At 46.3% G+C, this 16,902-nt stretch overlaps 1 protein-coding gene across 1 annotated transcript in view; it reads left to right on the top strand.

Moving 5' to 3' along the window:
* The first annotated feature begins 841 nt into the window (after positions 1-841).
* The window catches only part of NFE2L2 (NFE2 like bZIP transcription factor 2), a 42,779-nt gene continuing 26,718 nt past the window's right edge, over positions 842-16,902 (top strand). The window contains exon 1 of the mRNA XM_090045378.1: positions 842-1,126. Within this exon, the coding sequence (XP_089901504.1) occupies positions 1,106-1,126 (21 nt within the window). The 5' untranslated portion in view covers positions 842-1,105. The remainder of the gene's footprint in view (positions 1,127-16,902) is intronic.

Below are 16,902 nucleotides of genomic sequence, written 5' to 3' on the forward strand. Positions count from 1 at the left end.
GGTTTGATCCCAGGCTCCCCCCTTCATTGGCAATAGGATGTGGTCGGGATTCAATCCCTGATCCCATAATCCTGCCTGACATGTATGTGTAGCATGTCAGAAGTGGGGTGTGAATTATGGGGGAGCTTGGGGGGCTAAGCCCCCCCATAAATCATAACCTGGGGGGGAGGTCTTTGATGCAGTTGCTCCTTCCAATGAACTAGTTTAATTTTTTTTGCAGACCCCGCCCCCCAAGACTCGAATCAGACCCTGGGCAGGATGTGTGAGCTGTTGGGATGAAAGATCAGATCCCATCTGCCCTTCAATGAACAGCAGTCAGGGACCTTAATGACAAGGGCAGGTCTCGACTTTTGAAGTGGGGGTTCAGATGGGGAGATGCATCATCACATGGGAAACAACACCAACTTGTCTCCCGTCAAAAATAAAGGAGAAGTGTTACTAGTAGGCAAGGGGCCTGGGGCTGTATTATCCCGTTGAAGCTGGAAGCAAAAACAAATGTCACTGCGCTGAAGTGAGTTAAAGACGGTCTGCAGGGATAGGAGCTGCACTCCCCGCCGCAGCCGGCGGAACAAGGGCCCGCTGCATCGGTGAGCAGCGAAAGCCCTCCGGAGGAGGGCCCTTCACACCCTTGCAATGAGGAGTCTGCAAGGACTCGGGGTGATTATAATGAGCCGTGAAGCTAATTGCCTCCCTCAGCACCGCCTAGCTAGAGAGGCGGCTGCCACTGCCAGGCCCCTGGGTTTAAACGCTGGGTGGAGTGGGGATGCAAGGGGAGGTGGGGGCACAAGTTCCGCCCGGCTCCGCCCCTGCTCAGCGGTCACAAGCGGCAGAGAGCAACTCGCAGGGTGGCCCGGCCCGGCCCTGGGGCACTGCGCCCGCTCCCAGCCGGCGGAGGCTCCTCAGCAGCGGCGCGGCTCCACGCGGCCGCGGCTGCCGGGTCAGGCACCACCCACCGCGGCCCGTGAGTGGCTGAGCCGGGCCGGGCCGGGCCGGGGCGGGACAGGGAGGCGGCTCCTAGTCCAGGCACCACGGCCCCCGTGCCCAGCGCAGCGCCCGAGCGAGCAGCAGCAGCGGCGGCCGGGAGCGCACGAGCCGCAGTAGCGTCATGGAGGTCGAGGTGCCGCAGGTGACAGCGGGGCCCGGGGACGGGACCGAGCCGCCCCCCGCGCAGCCCCCCGGGGGGGGCGGGGTCAGCGCCCCGTCACGGGGTCTGTGGGGGCCGGGGCGGAGCCAGGGGGCCCCGCCCCGCCCTGCTGGGAAAGTGCTGAGTCACGGCGGCGCCGGGGGCGGCCCCGCCCCCGCCCCTCGCGGAGGTGGACGCCGGCCCCACTCTCCCCCGCCCCCGGGTCCCGGACAGCTCCAGTGCGGGGTGGGGGACGCCTGCGCTTGTGAACCCGGGACTCAGGGACAGGCCTGTAGCAGGGTGGGGCCATGGACCGCGGGGAGCCCTGAAAATCTCTCGCGGGCCTCTGGCCCCCTTGGGTACTGGCTCCCCTGATTAGTCAGCAGATTGCCAGGTGGTGAAGAGGCCATTTGGGAAGTGCTGCCCAGGGGCGGCTGCGATAGGGACTTTACAGTGCTGATCTTTTACCCCTCTGTGCTGGTGTTCAAATACATACTTTGAGATTTGCTTTTTACTGTGGCCTCCTTCCACCTTCAGCACCCACTGGAGGAGCTTTCCCAGAAGCTGCCAGGGCTTGGAAAGCCTGGTTATGTTATATGAATGACTGCAGTTTTCAGAATAGCTCATGTCGGAGGCCCCCCCGCGGCGGCTGTTCTCATCCTTTTAGACTTGTGGCACCACCTTACCAGACTCTAGGTGTTCTTCAAAAAGTGGCAGTTCTTACTTTTCCCTTGTGTTTTGGCAACAGAAACATGACGGAGCTGTTCTTGTGTTGCAGAGAACTCAGCAAGGCTGCAACAGGGCTGAAAACTGTTGACCCTGTGGATTCCTATCTGAAATCTCTGGGTACACCTTGTGAATCACATTTGCACACCCAACAGTGCTAATGTTGTGTGGCAACCGCGAAGGGACCTCAAGGTACCCAAAGGTGCTGTGGCACCCTTGTTGAGAGTCTCTTCCCTAAAGAACGGCCTCCAGGAGCCTGTGGTATTCACTCTGCGCAAAATATACAACTGGCACTGCGAGACTTCAGAGAGGTTTTTAATTTCTTATCCCCTATTTGGGTGAATTATTTTAGTGTAGGTTTTCTTTGCTGCCAGTAAAACTTGACAGTTGGCTGTCATGGTTTCCCTAGAAAGGCCCTTTCCGCTCTGTAGCGTGAGATCCTTAGTGATCTAAGCCAGGAACAAGTTGAGCTGTTGCACAATGAGTTATTTCCCTGGGGCTGCTTTGTTGTTGGACTTACCCTTTCAGAGTGCTTTCTGAAATGTTTAAGCCAGGAAATACTGCTCTAGACCGCAAAGGATGAAAGAGAGGTTGGAAGCTTATGGTCTCTGTTAACACACACATCAGTTTTCAGTAGTAAAAATTGGACTTTTAGCTGTTTTTTTGCCAACTTTTTTATCTACCTTCTGATGTATGTAGAACATGGTAGTCTCTCTCTGTGCAAAACCAGCCTCTTCAAGTGCATGAAAGGATATGCCAAGTATCTAAACAATCTAGAAGTAGAGCAGGGGTGGCACAGGGCCAATCCATGGGCCAGATAGAGCCCATGGACACCCCACCCTCCTTCCTGCCCCAACATGCCAGATCTGGCACCTGTTCCAGCCAGTCTGAGACCTGTGCTAAGTACTGGGTGAATCCTGGAGCAGCCAAAACAGGTGCTGCCTGCAGCGCAGTCTAGTTGGGGGTGTGTAGCATGGATCTCAATCTAGCCAGAGCGGGCACTCTGCTGCATGCCATGGCCTCACATGATACCCACTGGTAGCTGTGCTGTACATGGTGCCTGCTCCAGTTGATCTGGGATCCAGTGCAGGTTGTAGAGTAGCTGGAACAGGGGCCATGTGCAGCACAGTCCTGGGGCTGCTGGGGCAGGCATCGTGTATGGTGCACATCCCAGAGCAGGCACTGTATGGCGCACAGTCCATCCAGGGTACCACATGTAGGGACAGCACCCACTCTGGCCAGTCTGGGATTCATGCTATGGGCCCCTGGCCAGGCTGCACCCATAAAGCGCCCATTTCAGATGCTCTGGGACCCATGCCATGTGTACCCACCATGTGGTACAGTCCCAGAGTGGTCAGGGTAGGAGCCACATGTGGTACACATCCCAGGCCCTGCCTGCTTGCTCAGACCCAGGGGAGCACCAGGGGCCAGATCGTGGGGCTCTGTGGTCCGGATCCAGTCTGTGGTCCACATTTTTAACACCACTGAACTGGAGGAAGTGAACCTCAGTCAGTTTACTACTTCTTGAAAGCTGCAGTAATTGAACAGGTAGAGTGAATAATGAATATAAACTGATTTGTGCTCCATTTTTGTGTTTAACTCTTTTTGGGCACCTATACATGTTCCCAGTGGCTGCTCCAACACATTCTAATTGAAATGCTTCAACAGCCTTGGTATGGCATGTATTCGGTGTCTCCATGTTTCAGAATGGCAGTGGGGGGGCACTTCAACTAAAGCTAGTCAAATAAACTTTGGTTAAAGTGCCCCTGCCACCAGCCTGAAGTGTGGGATGCTGAATACACAAGACCACAGGCATTTTAATTGGAGTAGCTCCTGAGAAGTTCTTTGGGAGCCACTCTAATTAAAATGCCCTTCTCCCCCTTATGGAGAATGTGTAAAAATGCCCATTCTTTTTCTCAAAGAAAAAGGGTCAAGTGGGAAAAGCTTTCATTTCAAATATTAGGTTCAGCTTTTAGGTCCATTCTGATCTTGGTGATTCAAGCTGTTCACAGACAAACTCCTATATATATGTTACTTTACACCTGAGAAACACATAGTAAAGCCTTTCTAAAGGGCTGATTGCTATATATATATATAGCTGGGAACCTGTGGACTGTCCTTGTGGGCTTCACATGGGCCACAAGCTGTGTGTGTGTGTGTGTGTGTGTGTGTGTGTGTGTGTATCAATCAGCTCTTTAGAAAGGCTTTACTATGTGTTTCTCAGGTGTAAAGTAACATATCCCTTTTCTAGTGAGAACATATAATCACAGTGTCAGATAACAATTTTATACCAATACTTCACAAATCTGCTTTCCCACTTTTGGCCTGTTTCTGTCAATTCAATGCCACCACTTTTTACTCTGTCCATACTGATCATCTTTCTTTCTGTGTACCTTCACTACTGCAACCATCTCACCTCTGGCCTTGTTTCTGACACCCACCTTATCCCATGACTTCATTGCAAAATGTTGCTGCAAAGGTTATTTGCCTGGTGTACTCTGATTATATCAACTCCCCTGTGAATTCCTTTAAAATCTACCCAGTTCACAACAACACATTTAAGGTCTTTTTAGTTCTGTTTTTAATCCATTTGACACCTCTGGCCCCCGTTATATATATCCCCTTTTGTCTACATCATCCCTCATGCCTTTTCACCCAGCTTGAGTGCAAAGCCACTGTCTTCTTCTCTTGAAGACCCTTTGGGTGTTTAGGTCTTTTAAGGATTATCACATTTTACAAGGCAGTCAAACCTAATACTCCAGTTTTTTTAAATGGAAAATTCTTTTTCCGTATAATAGTTCCAGAAGCTAGCAATCCCCAAGGTAGGGGCCATTAGATATTGTAAACCTATGTTTTGGAGGAGGGACAAATTGGTGCAGGCTGCTTGTGACTTTTGCTTCATTAAGGGCTGGGTAACAAATATAATTTCAAAAGTGAACATAGTGAGTTGCCCAGGATGGAATAGAACCAGGCAGGTGTTCTAAACAGAGCCTGAAGTTGCATCCCTCTGGTAGAAACCCTACAAGAGAGTGACAGTATTGCCACCTGCATTGTTCCTAGAAGAAATTTTTCCTTTGGAGATGGTGTCAATTTAACAGAGTACAATTTTCACCTTGTTGAAGGTGACAAAACTGGTTATTTTTTGTTTCAGATACTAAATAGCACCTGATGGTTGAAAAGGTTCAGTGAAGGAAAGGGTGTCAATATGTTTTGAAGCAAGTGTCAATATGCTTTAACTGACACTTCAAAAAGAAGATAAAGGAAAATTACAAGACTGCTTGTGACAGTCTCCGTCTGAATACCCATGGCCTTCCTTGATAATGTTGTAATGGTGAGGTGATATCACCTGTAGCTTTGTAAAATGTCCATATGTGCTCAGCATGTCACTGACTTTTAAACATCATGGTGGAAGTGCAGAAAAAGAGTACCCCTTCCAACACAGTGAGTAAAGCTGTAGTATGTACCAGTAGTTAACAATGAAGACAAGAATAAGACCAGTAATAGTGTTAAAATGCCTTGACTAATATTAGAGGATCTATGTTGAGGAATTCTTATTAGTTCTTTAATCCCCACCCTCCAGCAAAGCTTCCTTAACAATCAATGGTGCAACTGTCATACTCTTCATTGCATTGAAAAAAATTACCCAGGAACTGAACAAATTACTTGTAACACTGCTAAATTTTACTTGCCAAATGAATAGCTTTGTCTCTATCGAATGTCTTCACACTAGATCACTTCCACATAGATTGTCAGTCTTCTTCATCAGACCTTCTCTATCTGCCAGCTGTGTATGACATTCACTAAATAAATGAGAGGTTTTTTTGATTCAGTGAAAAGGGCCCATCTCATGTCAGCCCCTTGACAATGAGGTCTTGCATCTCTGGTTTGAATGAGGAACTTGGTAGAGAGAGTTGAAGGGCTGATGCCAAAATCAGAACAAGACTGTTTCTAAAAAACTAGACACATGTGACAGGAAGTGGAGGAGGAAAGAGGAAACCAACTCTAAGGAACTTGGACACAAACTTTAGTAGTGGTCATTAATTTTGTATGTCTCAGTTTTAGTGCATTGATTTGAGACTAAGCTCTAGTCTACATGATGAGGTTTTTAAATAGAGACAAATAGTTTAGTTAAACAATTGCAAAATGTAGCATAGTCTGACGTGACTAACTGTTGTTATTGGTTTCATTAAAATGGTGATAAAATACTACTCTTGTGGGGTGCCACAGGCTCCCTCATCCCCTGCTCCCTTGCAGGCTCTGTCTGACATTGCTCCCTGCCATTGCCACCAAGTTTTGGCAATACTTCAGCTCCCGCCAGTTCAAGATGGTAAGAACTTTTTTTGGTAAATATCTGTAACAGCCACAATCCTGTATTCGGCCTTGTAAATATAGCGGTAGGTTCTCAGCATTATTGAAATAAATGGAGGTATGAGTTTTAAGTACCTCTGAAAATCTGGCCTTAGGAAGTTCAGATTTATCATGTAAAGCCAGAGAAGACTTTTGGCCTTACTAGCGTGTTTGAAGACTATTTTGGGATGCCAATCTGGAAGGAAAAGAGAACACTGAATGTAAAGCAAAGAGCAGCTGGATAATCTCACATGCATAGAAAAACGATGGACATTATTATTGTATTATGTGGGAGGTTTGTGTATACATTTCCCACCAATTTTGCAATAGCAAAAATAACTGGTTCCTTATCCCTTGCCTTGTTTGAAGTAGCAAAAAATATAATATTTACTCCAAAATAACAGTGGAATAGCCCTTTCATACCTTCAAATCTATTTTCCTTTACTGATCGGTCATTTCCCATTAGGATTTATCAGAATTAGAGTATTTTCTGTGTGTCAGTGCTGCTTTTGTGTTCCTGCTTGAAATCAACAGTCAGCAGCATGGGGAATATTTTCACTTTCTGGCTTTTCTGATACCTCTCAGATAGACTATTATGATGGCCTGGTTGTAGGAGAAACCACTGATGTAGAAGTAGATACAAGAAATGTCATTTATTCATGTAAAGTAGCTAATCTGGGATTACAAAATGAGTTCCAGTGATGATTACCTAATTTTATATTAGTGCTGGTCCTTCAACAGGAATCTGTAGAAGCTTCTCAGAATTGCTGCAAGACCTTTGAGTTGTGCTGTTCCTAAAGCAGGGTTGTCCAGCAGGTGGCTTGCGGCCCACATGAAGCCCACAAGGACAGTCCACAGGTTCCCAGCTGCCATTGCCCCTGGTTGCTTCTGCAGCAGCAGCAGCAGCAGGAATCTTTGGGGCAGAGCAGCATGGGTGGAGGCCCAGGTGGTGGGGAGAAGCTAGGGCTGCCCGTGCAGCAGGGGCAGGGAGCATTGGCCTTGCATGGGCAGTGGGCTTGCATGGCAGTGGTGGAACTGGGGGATTGCCAGCCCTGCGGCAGCTGCAAAAAGGGGCTCACACTGCTCTAGTGGGAGGCAGGAAGCTTACATTGCCCACATGGGGCTCATGGAAGGAGGCTCATGCCACTTGCATGGCGGGGGGGTTTAAGTGCTACGGGGTCCTGGGAGCCTGCATGGCATGTGGCCCCCATGGCATGGTGCCCTATGATGTTCAGCCTGCGGCCCAAGACCATTGTTGCATGTGGCCCTCAACTGTCTTGAAGTTATAAAAGAAAAGACAGGTAAAACCATAGTCTGCAGATCCAGATCCAGAGGTGAACTTGGATAATAGAGATGGAAGGGGAGACTCTTAGAAACCAAAAGCTTAGTATGATATTGGAAGTTCATGCACATTTTTAAAAAGGTTGTGTTAGGAAAGACTGAATTTACATTGTAGCAAGATTGTTTCTTGATCTTTAATATAGCTCAATTGGAGAACATGCTGTTTATTTTCCATTGTTATACGTTATGACATTCACACATCTCCCCGTACCTGTATATTTTACCAACTGAAATGAGTGTGGCATGGAAAGCTTGTATAAAACTGACTTCATTTTAAGTGTAGGCAAACTTTAATTTGCTTTTACTTGAGCATGGAGCACTTCTCTGTCCTTATCCTTTAATTTAATTAATTTATTTTGCTTTAAAATTGTGATAGCTAAGTTTTAATATAGTTAAACCAATGAATAAAAATAGGCCATCTTGTGAAAGTGTCGTGCTTTTACAATAATTGAACTGGCTGAGGATCAGTAGGGCACAAGTCTAAGCAGTAACCTGTTGGCACGAATTAAATATTAATCCCTTGCTGCTGTGTTTGAATTAAAGCCAGCAAAAAGTCCTCTAAAGTTAATCACCTAGTTAAAGTTTGTTTTGGCCTCAGAAACATCACATTCCAATCTTAGGCAAGATATTACTTTAATTTAGAGGGTTCTTACATTTTATTTTGTAGTCTGTATAGGTTTTCAGAAAGGTCTGTCAGAATTCTTCAGTACTGTTTGCATGTATAGTGCTGTAAAATGCAATTTTAGCTAAAGTCACATAATGCATTGGGTAGATTACTAAACGGATAAGCAGGTTTAACAGGTTTTGAAAACAATTCATCTTTGCTTGTGAAGTCTTTTTACATATAGCAATGAAAAAACAAATTGGAGTAGTTGGCACGTGTTGGTAAAACTCGTATTTTCAAATGAAGACTAATTTACAGTAGAATTGCAATACTGATCAGGATTGCTCAACCTAGCAGGTTTATTATGTTTGTTTTACTAAGTGAGCAATTAAATCATCCAGTGAGAAACAAAGTCAACAAGAACAATCTGTATTATATAGCTATAAAACTACAGTAAAACATGAAAAACTGATCGGATGCAAACGACTAAAGAAAAATTATCTTTTTTTACCTAGAGACTGATTTATGGGCAGAAAAAGTAATGCCAGTGACTTGCACCTTAATGTTGGTAACAACAAGCTAACTAACCATTTGTGCTTGGGTTTTGCTGAATTCTGAGAAGACTACAGTACTCTGCATATGGCTCAGTATTGTATTATGTAATGAAAGTCTTATCTCAGGGTTTTTAATTCTTTTAGATTCGTTTGTTTTTGCAATGGACAGATACTTAAAAGCAAAAATAGATAAGAGGAAGGCATGCATTCCTACTTTATGTTGTTTTATTTCAGCTTGCACATCTGTGAACCAAGAGTGCATGTTTGAAATGTAGCACAGCACACACAGTTTGTCAGAAGTAGAAGTATATACCTTAGTACTCTAAAGGCTCTGTATTTAGATTATACAGTTGTTTGCTTGCTGAAAAATCTGCTGTAATCAATTCAGGAGAAAGATGTATGATGGTTTTGGAGACATACAGGTTCTTCCACCCCATTTTATGAAACATTTTTGTTTTAGGTCTCCAATCATTTTTTAATTCTTGCTGAAATATTTGCTCAGGCTTTGCAATCGACATCTTTTTGTTGCCTAGTGCTGATAAACCAAAAGCTGATGCAATGGATGTTTAGATACATTATTTGTATTGATGACTTGGTTAAAGCCTTGTATTTATATTAAAGCAGTTAATAAAAATGACCATATGTTATGCATTGGAGTTCTGGGAGTGTTAAACAAAGGGTCTTTCATAATATAACATTTTAAAATAGCTTATTTATGGCAACATAGTATAGCCACTTCTCAATAAAGTGTTGTTTGCTTTATTTCTGACAAATTTATTCATGTGTAGTAGCCTGACACAGTGAGTAAAACATAGAGATTATGTAGATTTGGATAATTTACAAACTGTACATCTGGCTGAAGGTTTAAATTATCTCATTTAGACTTCTGATTTTGGTGCAGTGTGGTTATGTGATAATACAGTAAGGTTAAATGAAATATTAAAGAGTTTTTTTATAAATATTTCTGTACAAATATGGTAACTGCCTTATCAATGTCTCCTTATAGAAATCTGAAATTAAACCTTCTCCAAAATGTATCAATTTAAAAAATGCTGCTGTGATATATTGAGAGTTGGGATGTCCAGACCACATTTTACTTGTTTTGTAGACTGATGGCATCATTCACCAAGACTCGTAGACAGACTTTTTAGTTTTAATGCTTTTCAAGAAGGAAAGGAAAGGAAAAAAAATCTGTGTTGACATTATGCATCACTTGCTATTGTGATATTATATTAATCTGAAATTTCCAATATTTAAACTGAAAATTATTTCTAAGGAAGTGATTTATTTATTAACGTTAGACTTTAAAAAAAAAACGCACCAGAAATCCCTGCTGTTTAAAAGTTTTATAGCTGTTAATAACATGCACTAACAATTCAATATCTTGTAAGTATGATACAAGCCACATTTGAGAGCATCTTGCAACACGTGCGTTGCAATGCATCAAGTTGATTAACACTCAAACAAAATCTGTGATTATTTTATCAACAAATTTTCTAACTGAAATCTTACCCCTTTGCTGCATTTCAAATTAATATCTCATTATAATGCTTTTAAAGTAAGTCTTTGCATAACTTGGTTAAAGTTGTTATGAGTAAATTAAGTTATTGACTACTTACCCTATGCAGGCTATTCATGCATAGAAGCTTAAGATACAAAATTTCTGCAGCTGTTGGAGTTTTTTTTTAATTCTTACAGCTAAAGTTGGTGCTTTCATCCTTACTGCTGACTTGGAATGGAGCAGTTACTTTACCACTGGAATTGACATACTTGAAGTGTTATGTTCAGAAAATAATTAAGTTCCTCAACTTAATTGAGCACTTCTGCTTGCCCTGTAGCTGGTACTGACATCCCATATTTTATTCTGGTTCTTCAGTCTTTCTTGCTCCTTCTTTTGGAGTTGTTTCCCAGAATGAGTGTTACTCCACTGGGCAAGGTACTGGGATACTCTGTGATAAAACCAGGTATTCCATCTTAGATTAGATGCAATAATATTACCTTTTTTGTCTTGGATATTAACAAATGTCCTAACTTCTGCTTGGAGCTAGCTAGTAGTATTGCTGGTGACAAAATTTGTGCGTCATCTATAGACAGATGAGGCTTAGTTTATGTAGGTGGCAGCCTTCTGGAAAACTTGAATTTGGGCAAGTAGATTTCAGAAACTTTAGAGAGAGGTTGGTACCATTGAGTCTACACACTCTGTGGTAATGAAGCAGGTAAACTAACATGTCCACTGCTGTTACATAAGCTCTCATTTTCTTCATTGTTCCCTTGTCACTGATAAGTGTGTTTGGTGGATAATGGGGCATTTGATTTCCTTACAGCAGGGGTTTAAAATTTCTCTGGCCTAGTGAGCTGGATGAGTGGCATGGGGCTGACCCACAGGCCAGATTGGGTCCACCGACCCATCTCCCACACATGCTCAAGCCAGCAAAATGTGGCACCCCCTTCAGGACCAGCTGGAACAAGTGCCATATGAGGTACAGATGCTAGACTAGCTGGAGTGGGCATTGTATGTGATGTGCATATTGGGTGTTGCATGTCAGACCAGTCTGGCATGTACTGGTAACATCTACATGAGATGCTACAAGTGCAGTAGACATTAATAAATATTTTTGTGATGCTAATACTGTGCATTAGTGTGGCAGGAAAAACCTGTGTTAATGTGCTAATGCACAGTATTAGCATTACAAAAAAAGTGTGTGCCAGTGCTAGTGCACAATAGCACTGATTATGGTGCATTAAGTTTAAGTACCTGAAATTACAGGTACTTAAACTTAATGCACTGTAATTATGGCACATTATTGAGCATGTGGACGTGCCCACTGTGTGGTATGTAGGTCAGCTCAGACCCAGGGGCAATAGCAAGGAATGGATTTCATAGTTTCTAGGGTCGGAAGGGACCTGAGCAGATCATCTAGTCCGACCCCCTGCCATGGCAGGAAAGAATACTGGGGTCAAATGAGCCCAGCAAGATGTTCATCTAACCTCCTCTTAAACACCCCCAGGGTAGAAGCCTACACCACTTCTCTTGGAAGTTGGTTCCAGACCCTAGCTGCCCTGACTGTGAAGTAGCGCCTCCTGATATCTAACCTAAACCTACCCTCTGCCAGCTTGTGACCGTTATTCCTGGTCACTCCTGGCGGTGCTCGGGGGAACAGTGACTCCCTCAATGCCTGCTGATCCCCCCTGACTAGTTTGTAACAGGCCACAAGATCCCCCCTCAGCCTTCTCTTTTGGAGGCTGAACAGGTTCAGGTCCCGCAGCCTCTCCTCATAGGGCCTGCCCTGCTGTCCCCTGATCATACGAGTGGTCACCTCTTTGGACCTGCTCAAGATGCATCTGTGGATGCATGACAAGGTGCGGTTGGCCTTCCTAACTGCCTCCCCACACTGCCGGCCCATGTTCATCTTGGAGTCAGTGATGACCCCCAGATCCTTTTCCGCCTCCGTGCTGACAAGAGGGGAGTTCCCTAACTTGTAGGTATGGTGCTGGTTGTTCCTTCCGAGGTGCATCACCTTGCACTTGTCTGTGTTGAAACCCATCCTATTCTCGTCCGCCCACCCTTGTAACCTGTCTAGCTCTGATTGTAGCCTGTTGCATCCTTCCAGTGTGCCCACGTCCCCCCACATCTTAGTGTCATCAGCAAATTTGAACAGGGTGCTTTTTACCCCCTCATCCAAATCACTGATGAAGATGTGGGAGCTCAGGTGGTGTTTTCCTCGATCCTCCCAGTCTCAGGCTATGGGCTGAGGAGGGAGAGGAGGATCCACGCGGTGAACCAAAGACTGCGGCGCTGGTGTTATCGGGAAGGCTTTGGCTTCCATGACCACAGCCCGCTCTTTGGAGAGAGAGGCAGCGAGCTGCTGGGAAGAGATGGCCTCCACCTCTCTCCCCTGGGGAGGAGGCTCTTCTCAGCCAGGCTGGCTGACCTGCTCCACCGGGCTTTAAACTAAGCCCGCTGGGGGGTGGGGGGACTACTGCCCCTGCTGGCCTGCTGAATGGCCCTTGCAAAGCCAGCGGGCCAAGGCACTTAAGGGGGCACTTAAGGGAGCCCAGCCCTGCCCCAGCCCTGGCACAATCTGTGGGCAAGGCAAGAGCCCCCAAGGGCACACTTGCCTGCCTGTACACTAATGCCAGGAGCCTGGGCAACAAGCAGGACGAGCTCGTCCTCCTGCTCAGTGCAAAGAAATATGATGTCATTGGGATAACGGAGACCTGGTGGGACTCCACCCATGACTGGACCACAGGTATAGAGGGCTATACCCTATACAGGAGGGATCGTATTGACAAAAGGGGCGGGGGTGTAGCTCTCTATGTGAAGGAAAGCTACATGTCCCTGCAAGCTGATGTTGGCGACCGGCATGGACAGCTAGAGACCCTCTGGGTAAAAATTCGTGGGGAATTCGGCACAGGGGACACAACGGTGGGAGTCTACTACAGACCTCCCACTCAAAGTCCCGAGCTTGACCAGGAGTTCGCCCGGGAACTGACTGAGGCCGCTTGCTCCAGGACCTTGGTTGTCATGGGTGACTTCAATTACCCGGACATCTCGTGGGAAGATCACTCAGCTAAATCTGAGCGGGCGCAAAGCTTTCTCTCATGTGTGGATGACCTCTACCTGACTCAAGAAGTCTATGGGCCAACGAGAGGCAAAGCGCTGCTTGACCTGGTACTGGCTATGGGGGACGACCTAATCGGCGACCTAATGATTGATGGGAAGTTGGGTGACAGCAACCACGAGCTGATCACCTTCACCATCCACCGTAAAGCTGGCAAGTCAGTCAGCAACACAGAAGTCCTTGACTTCAGAAAAGCCGACTTTGACAAGCTCAAGAGGCTAGTCGGTCAGGCCCTCAGGGACCATGACCCCAGGGAGATGGGAGTTCAAGAAGAGTGGTTGCTTCTCAAGGAAGCGATCCTCAGTGCACAAGCTAAATCTATTCCAACCTGGAGGAAAGGCAGCAAGAAGGCACAGCAGCCCCCCTGGCTCTCCAGAGACCTAGCGGACCTACTGTGGCTAAAAAGGAAAGCCTACAAAGGATGGAGGATGGGATTCACCTCCAAGGAGGATTACTCTGCGCTGGTCCGGTCCTGCAGGGACCAAACCAGGAAAGCCAAGGCTGCAACTGAACTCCAACTAACTTCAGGCATCAAGGACAACAAAAAGTCCTTTTTCAGATATGTGGGGAGCCGGAGGAAAAGCAAGGGCAATGTTGGACCCCTGCTAAACCAGATGGGGCAACTGACGCCCAGGAAAAAGCCAACCTATTAGCTAGGTACTTTGCGTCAGTCTTTCATCAGTCACACGGGATGCCCATGCCTGCTATGGGACAGGGAAATCTGGGTGAGGGGAATCCCCTACCCTCCATCAATGCTGACCTCGTGAAGGAACACCTTGAGAAGCTGGATACCTTCAAGTCAGCTGGCCCTGACAACCTGCACCCCAGGGTACTCAAGGAGCTGGCGAGCGTCATAGCCCAGCCCCTGGCAAGGATCTTTGAAAACTCCTGGCGCTCTGGTGTAGTGCCCGAAGACTGGAAGAAGGCCAATGTGGTGCCAATCTTCAAGAAAGGGAGGAGAGTGGATCTGGCTAACTACAAGCCCATTAGCCTGACTTCTATCCTGGGGAAGATTTTAGAAAAGTTTATTAAGGAGGCCATCCTTGAGGGACCAGCCCAGGCTAACATCCTAAGGGACAGCCAGCATGGGTTTGTTGCGGGTAGGTCTTGTTTGACCAATCTCATTTCCTTCTATGACCAGGTGACCTATCACTTGGACAAGGGAGAAGAGATTGATGTCATATATCATGACCTCAAAAAAGCTTTTGATCTGGTATCCCATGATCACCTCTTGGCCAAACTGCCCAGTTGTGGCCTTGGCTCCACCACCATCCGCTGGCTGGGAAACTGGCTTCGTGGTCGGACCCAGAGGGTTGTAATTGATGGCAGTCACGCATCATGGTGCCCTGTGACCAGTGGGGTCCCTCAAGGCTCTGTCCTGGGACCCATACTGTTCAACATCTTCATTAATGATGTGGACATTGGAGTCAGGAGTGGACTGGCCAAGTTCGCCGATGACATCAAACTTTGGGGCAAAGCATCCACGCCAGAAGATAGGCGGGTGATCCAGGCTGACCTGGACAAGCTCAGCAAATGGGCAGACGAGAACCTCATGGTGTTTAACACCGAAAAATGCAAGGTCCTCCACCTTGGGAGGAAAAACCTGCAGCACCCTTATAGGCTCGGCAGTGCTACGTTGGATAGCACTACAGAAGAAAAAGACTTGGGGGTCATCATTGACCACAAGATGAACATGAGCCTGCAATGCGATGCTGCGGCTAGTAAAGCGACCAAAATGCTGGCGTGCATCCATAGATGCTTCTCGAGCAAATCCCGGGACGTCATTCTCCCCTTGTACTCGGCCTTGGTGAGGCCGCAGCTGGAGTACTGCCTCCAGTTTTGGGCTCCACAATTCAAAAAGGATGTGGAGAAGCTTGAGAGAGTCCAGAGAGCCACGCGCATGATCAGAGGTCAGGAAAACAGATCTTACGATGACAGGCTGAGAGCCATGGGACTCTTTAGCCTGGAAAAGCGCAGGCTCTGGGGTGATCTGATGGCCACCTATAAGTTTATCAGGGGTGACCACCAGGATCTGGGGGAACGTCTGTTCACCAGAGCGCCCCAAAGGATGACGAGGTCGAACGGTCACAAACTCCTGCAAGACCGTTTCAGGCTGGACATAAGGAAGAATTTCTTTACTGTCCGAGCCCCCAAGGTCTGGAACAGTCTGCCAGCGGAGGTGGTTCAAGCACCTACATTGAACACCTTCAAGAGTAAATTGGATGCTTATCTTGCTGGGATCCTATGACCCCAGCTGACTTCCTGCCCTTTGGGCAGGGGGCTGGACTCAATGATCTCCCGAGGTCCCTTCCAGCCCTAATGTCTATGAAATCTATGAAATGTTGAACAGTGCGGGCCCGAGGACCGAGCCCTGCGGAACCCCACTGCCCATGTCCTTCCAGGTTGAGAAGGACCCATCCACTACCACCCTCTGGGTGCGGCCCTCCAGCCAGTTGGCGACCCATTTGACTGTGTGGGTGTCTACACCACAGCCCCCCAGTTTCTTAATGAGAACAGGGTGAGAGACAGTGTCGAAAGCCTTCTGGAAGTCCAGGAAGACTATATCCACTGCTCCCCCTGCATCTAATGATCTGGTGATCTGATTTGTAAGAGGCCACCAGGTTGGTCTGACAGGACCTGGCACTGATGAACCCGTGTTGGTTGCCCCTAAGCATGCAGTCCCCTGCTGGCCCCTCCTGGATGTGCGCCAGCATAACTTTCTCGAACAGCTTGCATAGGATCGAGGTAAGACTAAACGGCCTATAGTTTCCCAGGTCCTCCTTCCTGCCTTTTTTGAAGATGGGGACCACGTTGGCCTTTACATTGCCTTACAGCAAATGTTGCATTTAAAGTGGTTTGATCTTCTGTGAACTTTATGAAATTTGTATGTGGGACACGCTTCTTAAACTCATATTATGAAGTCCATGCTTGAGATACCAACATCCTTTAAAGGCAAGGGCTTGAGCCAGACATCTCTGACTTCAGATCTTCTAAATTCCTGGATTCAAAGAACTTAAATATTAAGAATTTACAGGGGATTATTGGTACTTGTAACATCTTTGAGGCAAATAACTATTTATGCAATAGTCTGCACAGAATTTCTTATGCAACAGTATTTTACAGAGGACTGGTTATGCACTAGAGCAGTGGTTCTCAGACTTTTTTTTTCATGGCCCACTTGCAAATTGCTGAGGGTCTCAGTGGACAACTTAAATTTTTTTGGTTCTACAAAGCAAATCATACAACTCATATTTTAATATCGGTAGTCTTACCTTATAAGTACAGAGATTCTTGATTTGTTACACAACCTTTCTGCGGACCCCCTGAATGGCGTTTGCAGACCAGTGGTGGTCCACGGACCACAGTTTGAGAACCTCTGCACTAGAGATTATATAGAGATCTAGATTTCCAACTTCAGGTGTTGTCACCTAGCTAAATACAATTTAAAGCAGAAATATGTTCACCTGATTATATTAAAATGTATATTATGAATTATCATGATAGTATTTCTTTAAACTGAAACAAAAAATATCTTTAGGATGCTTAAGGCCACATTCTAAGAACTTCTTTACCACATTCTAATTA

The sequence above is a fragment of the Crocodylus siamensis genome, chromosome 4 (assembly GCF_052110815.1).
Source record: "Crocodylus siamensis isolate JL-2025a chromosome 4, ASM5211081v1, whole genome shotgun sequence".
Lineage (NCBI taxonomy): Eukaryota > Metazoa > Chordata > Crocodylia > Crocodylidae > Crocodylus > Crocodylus siamensis.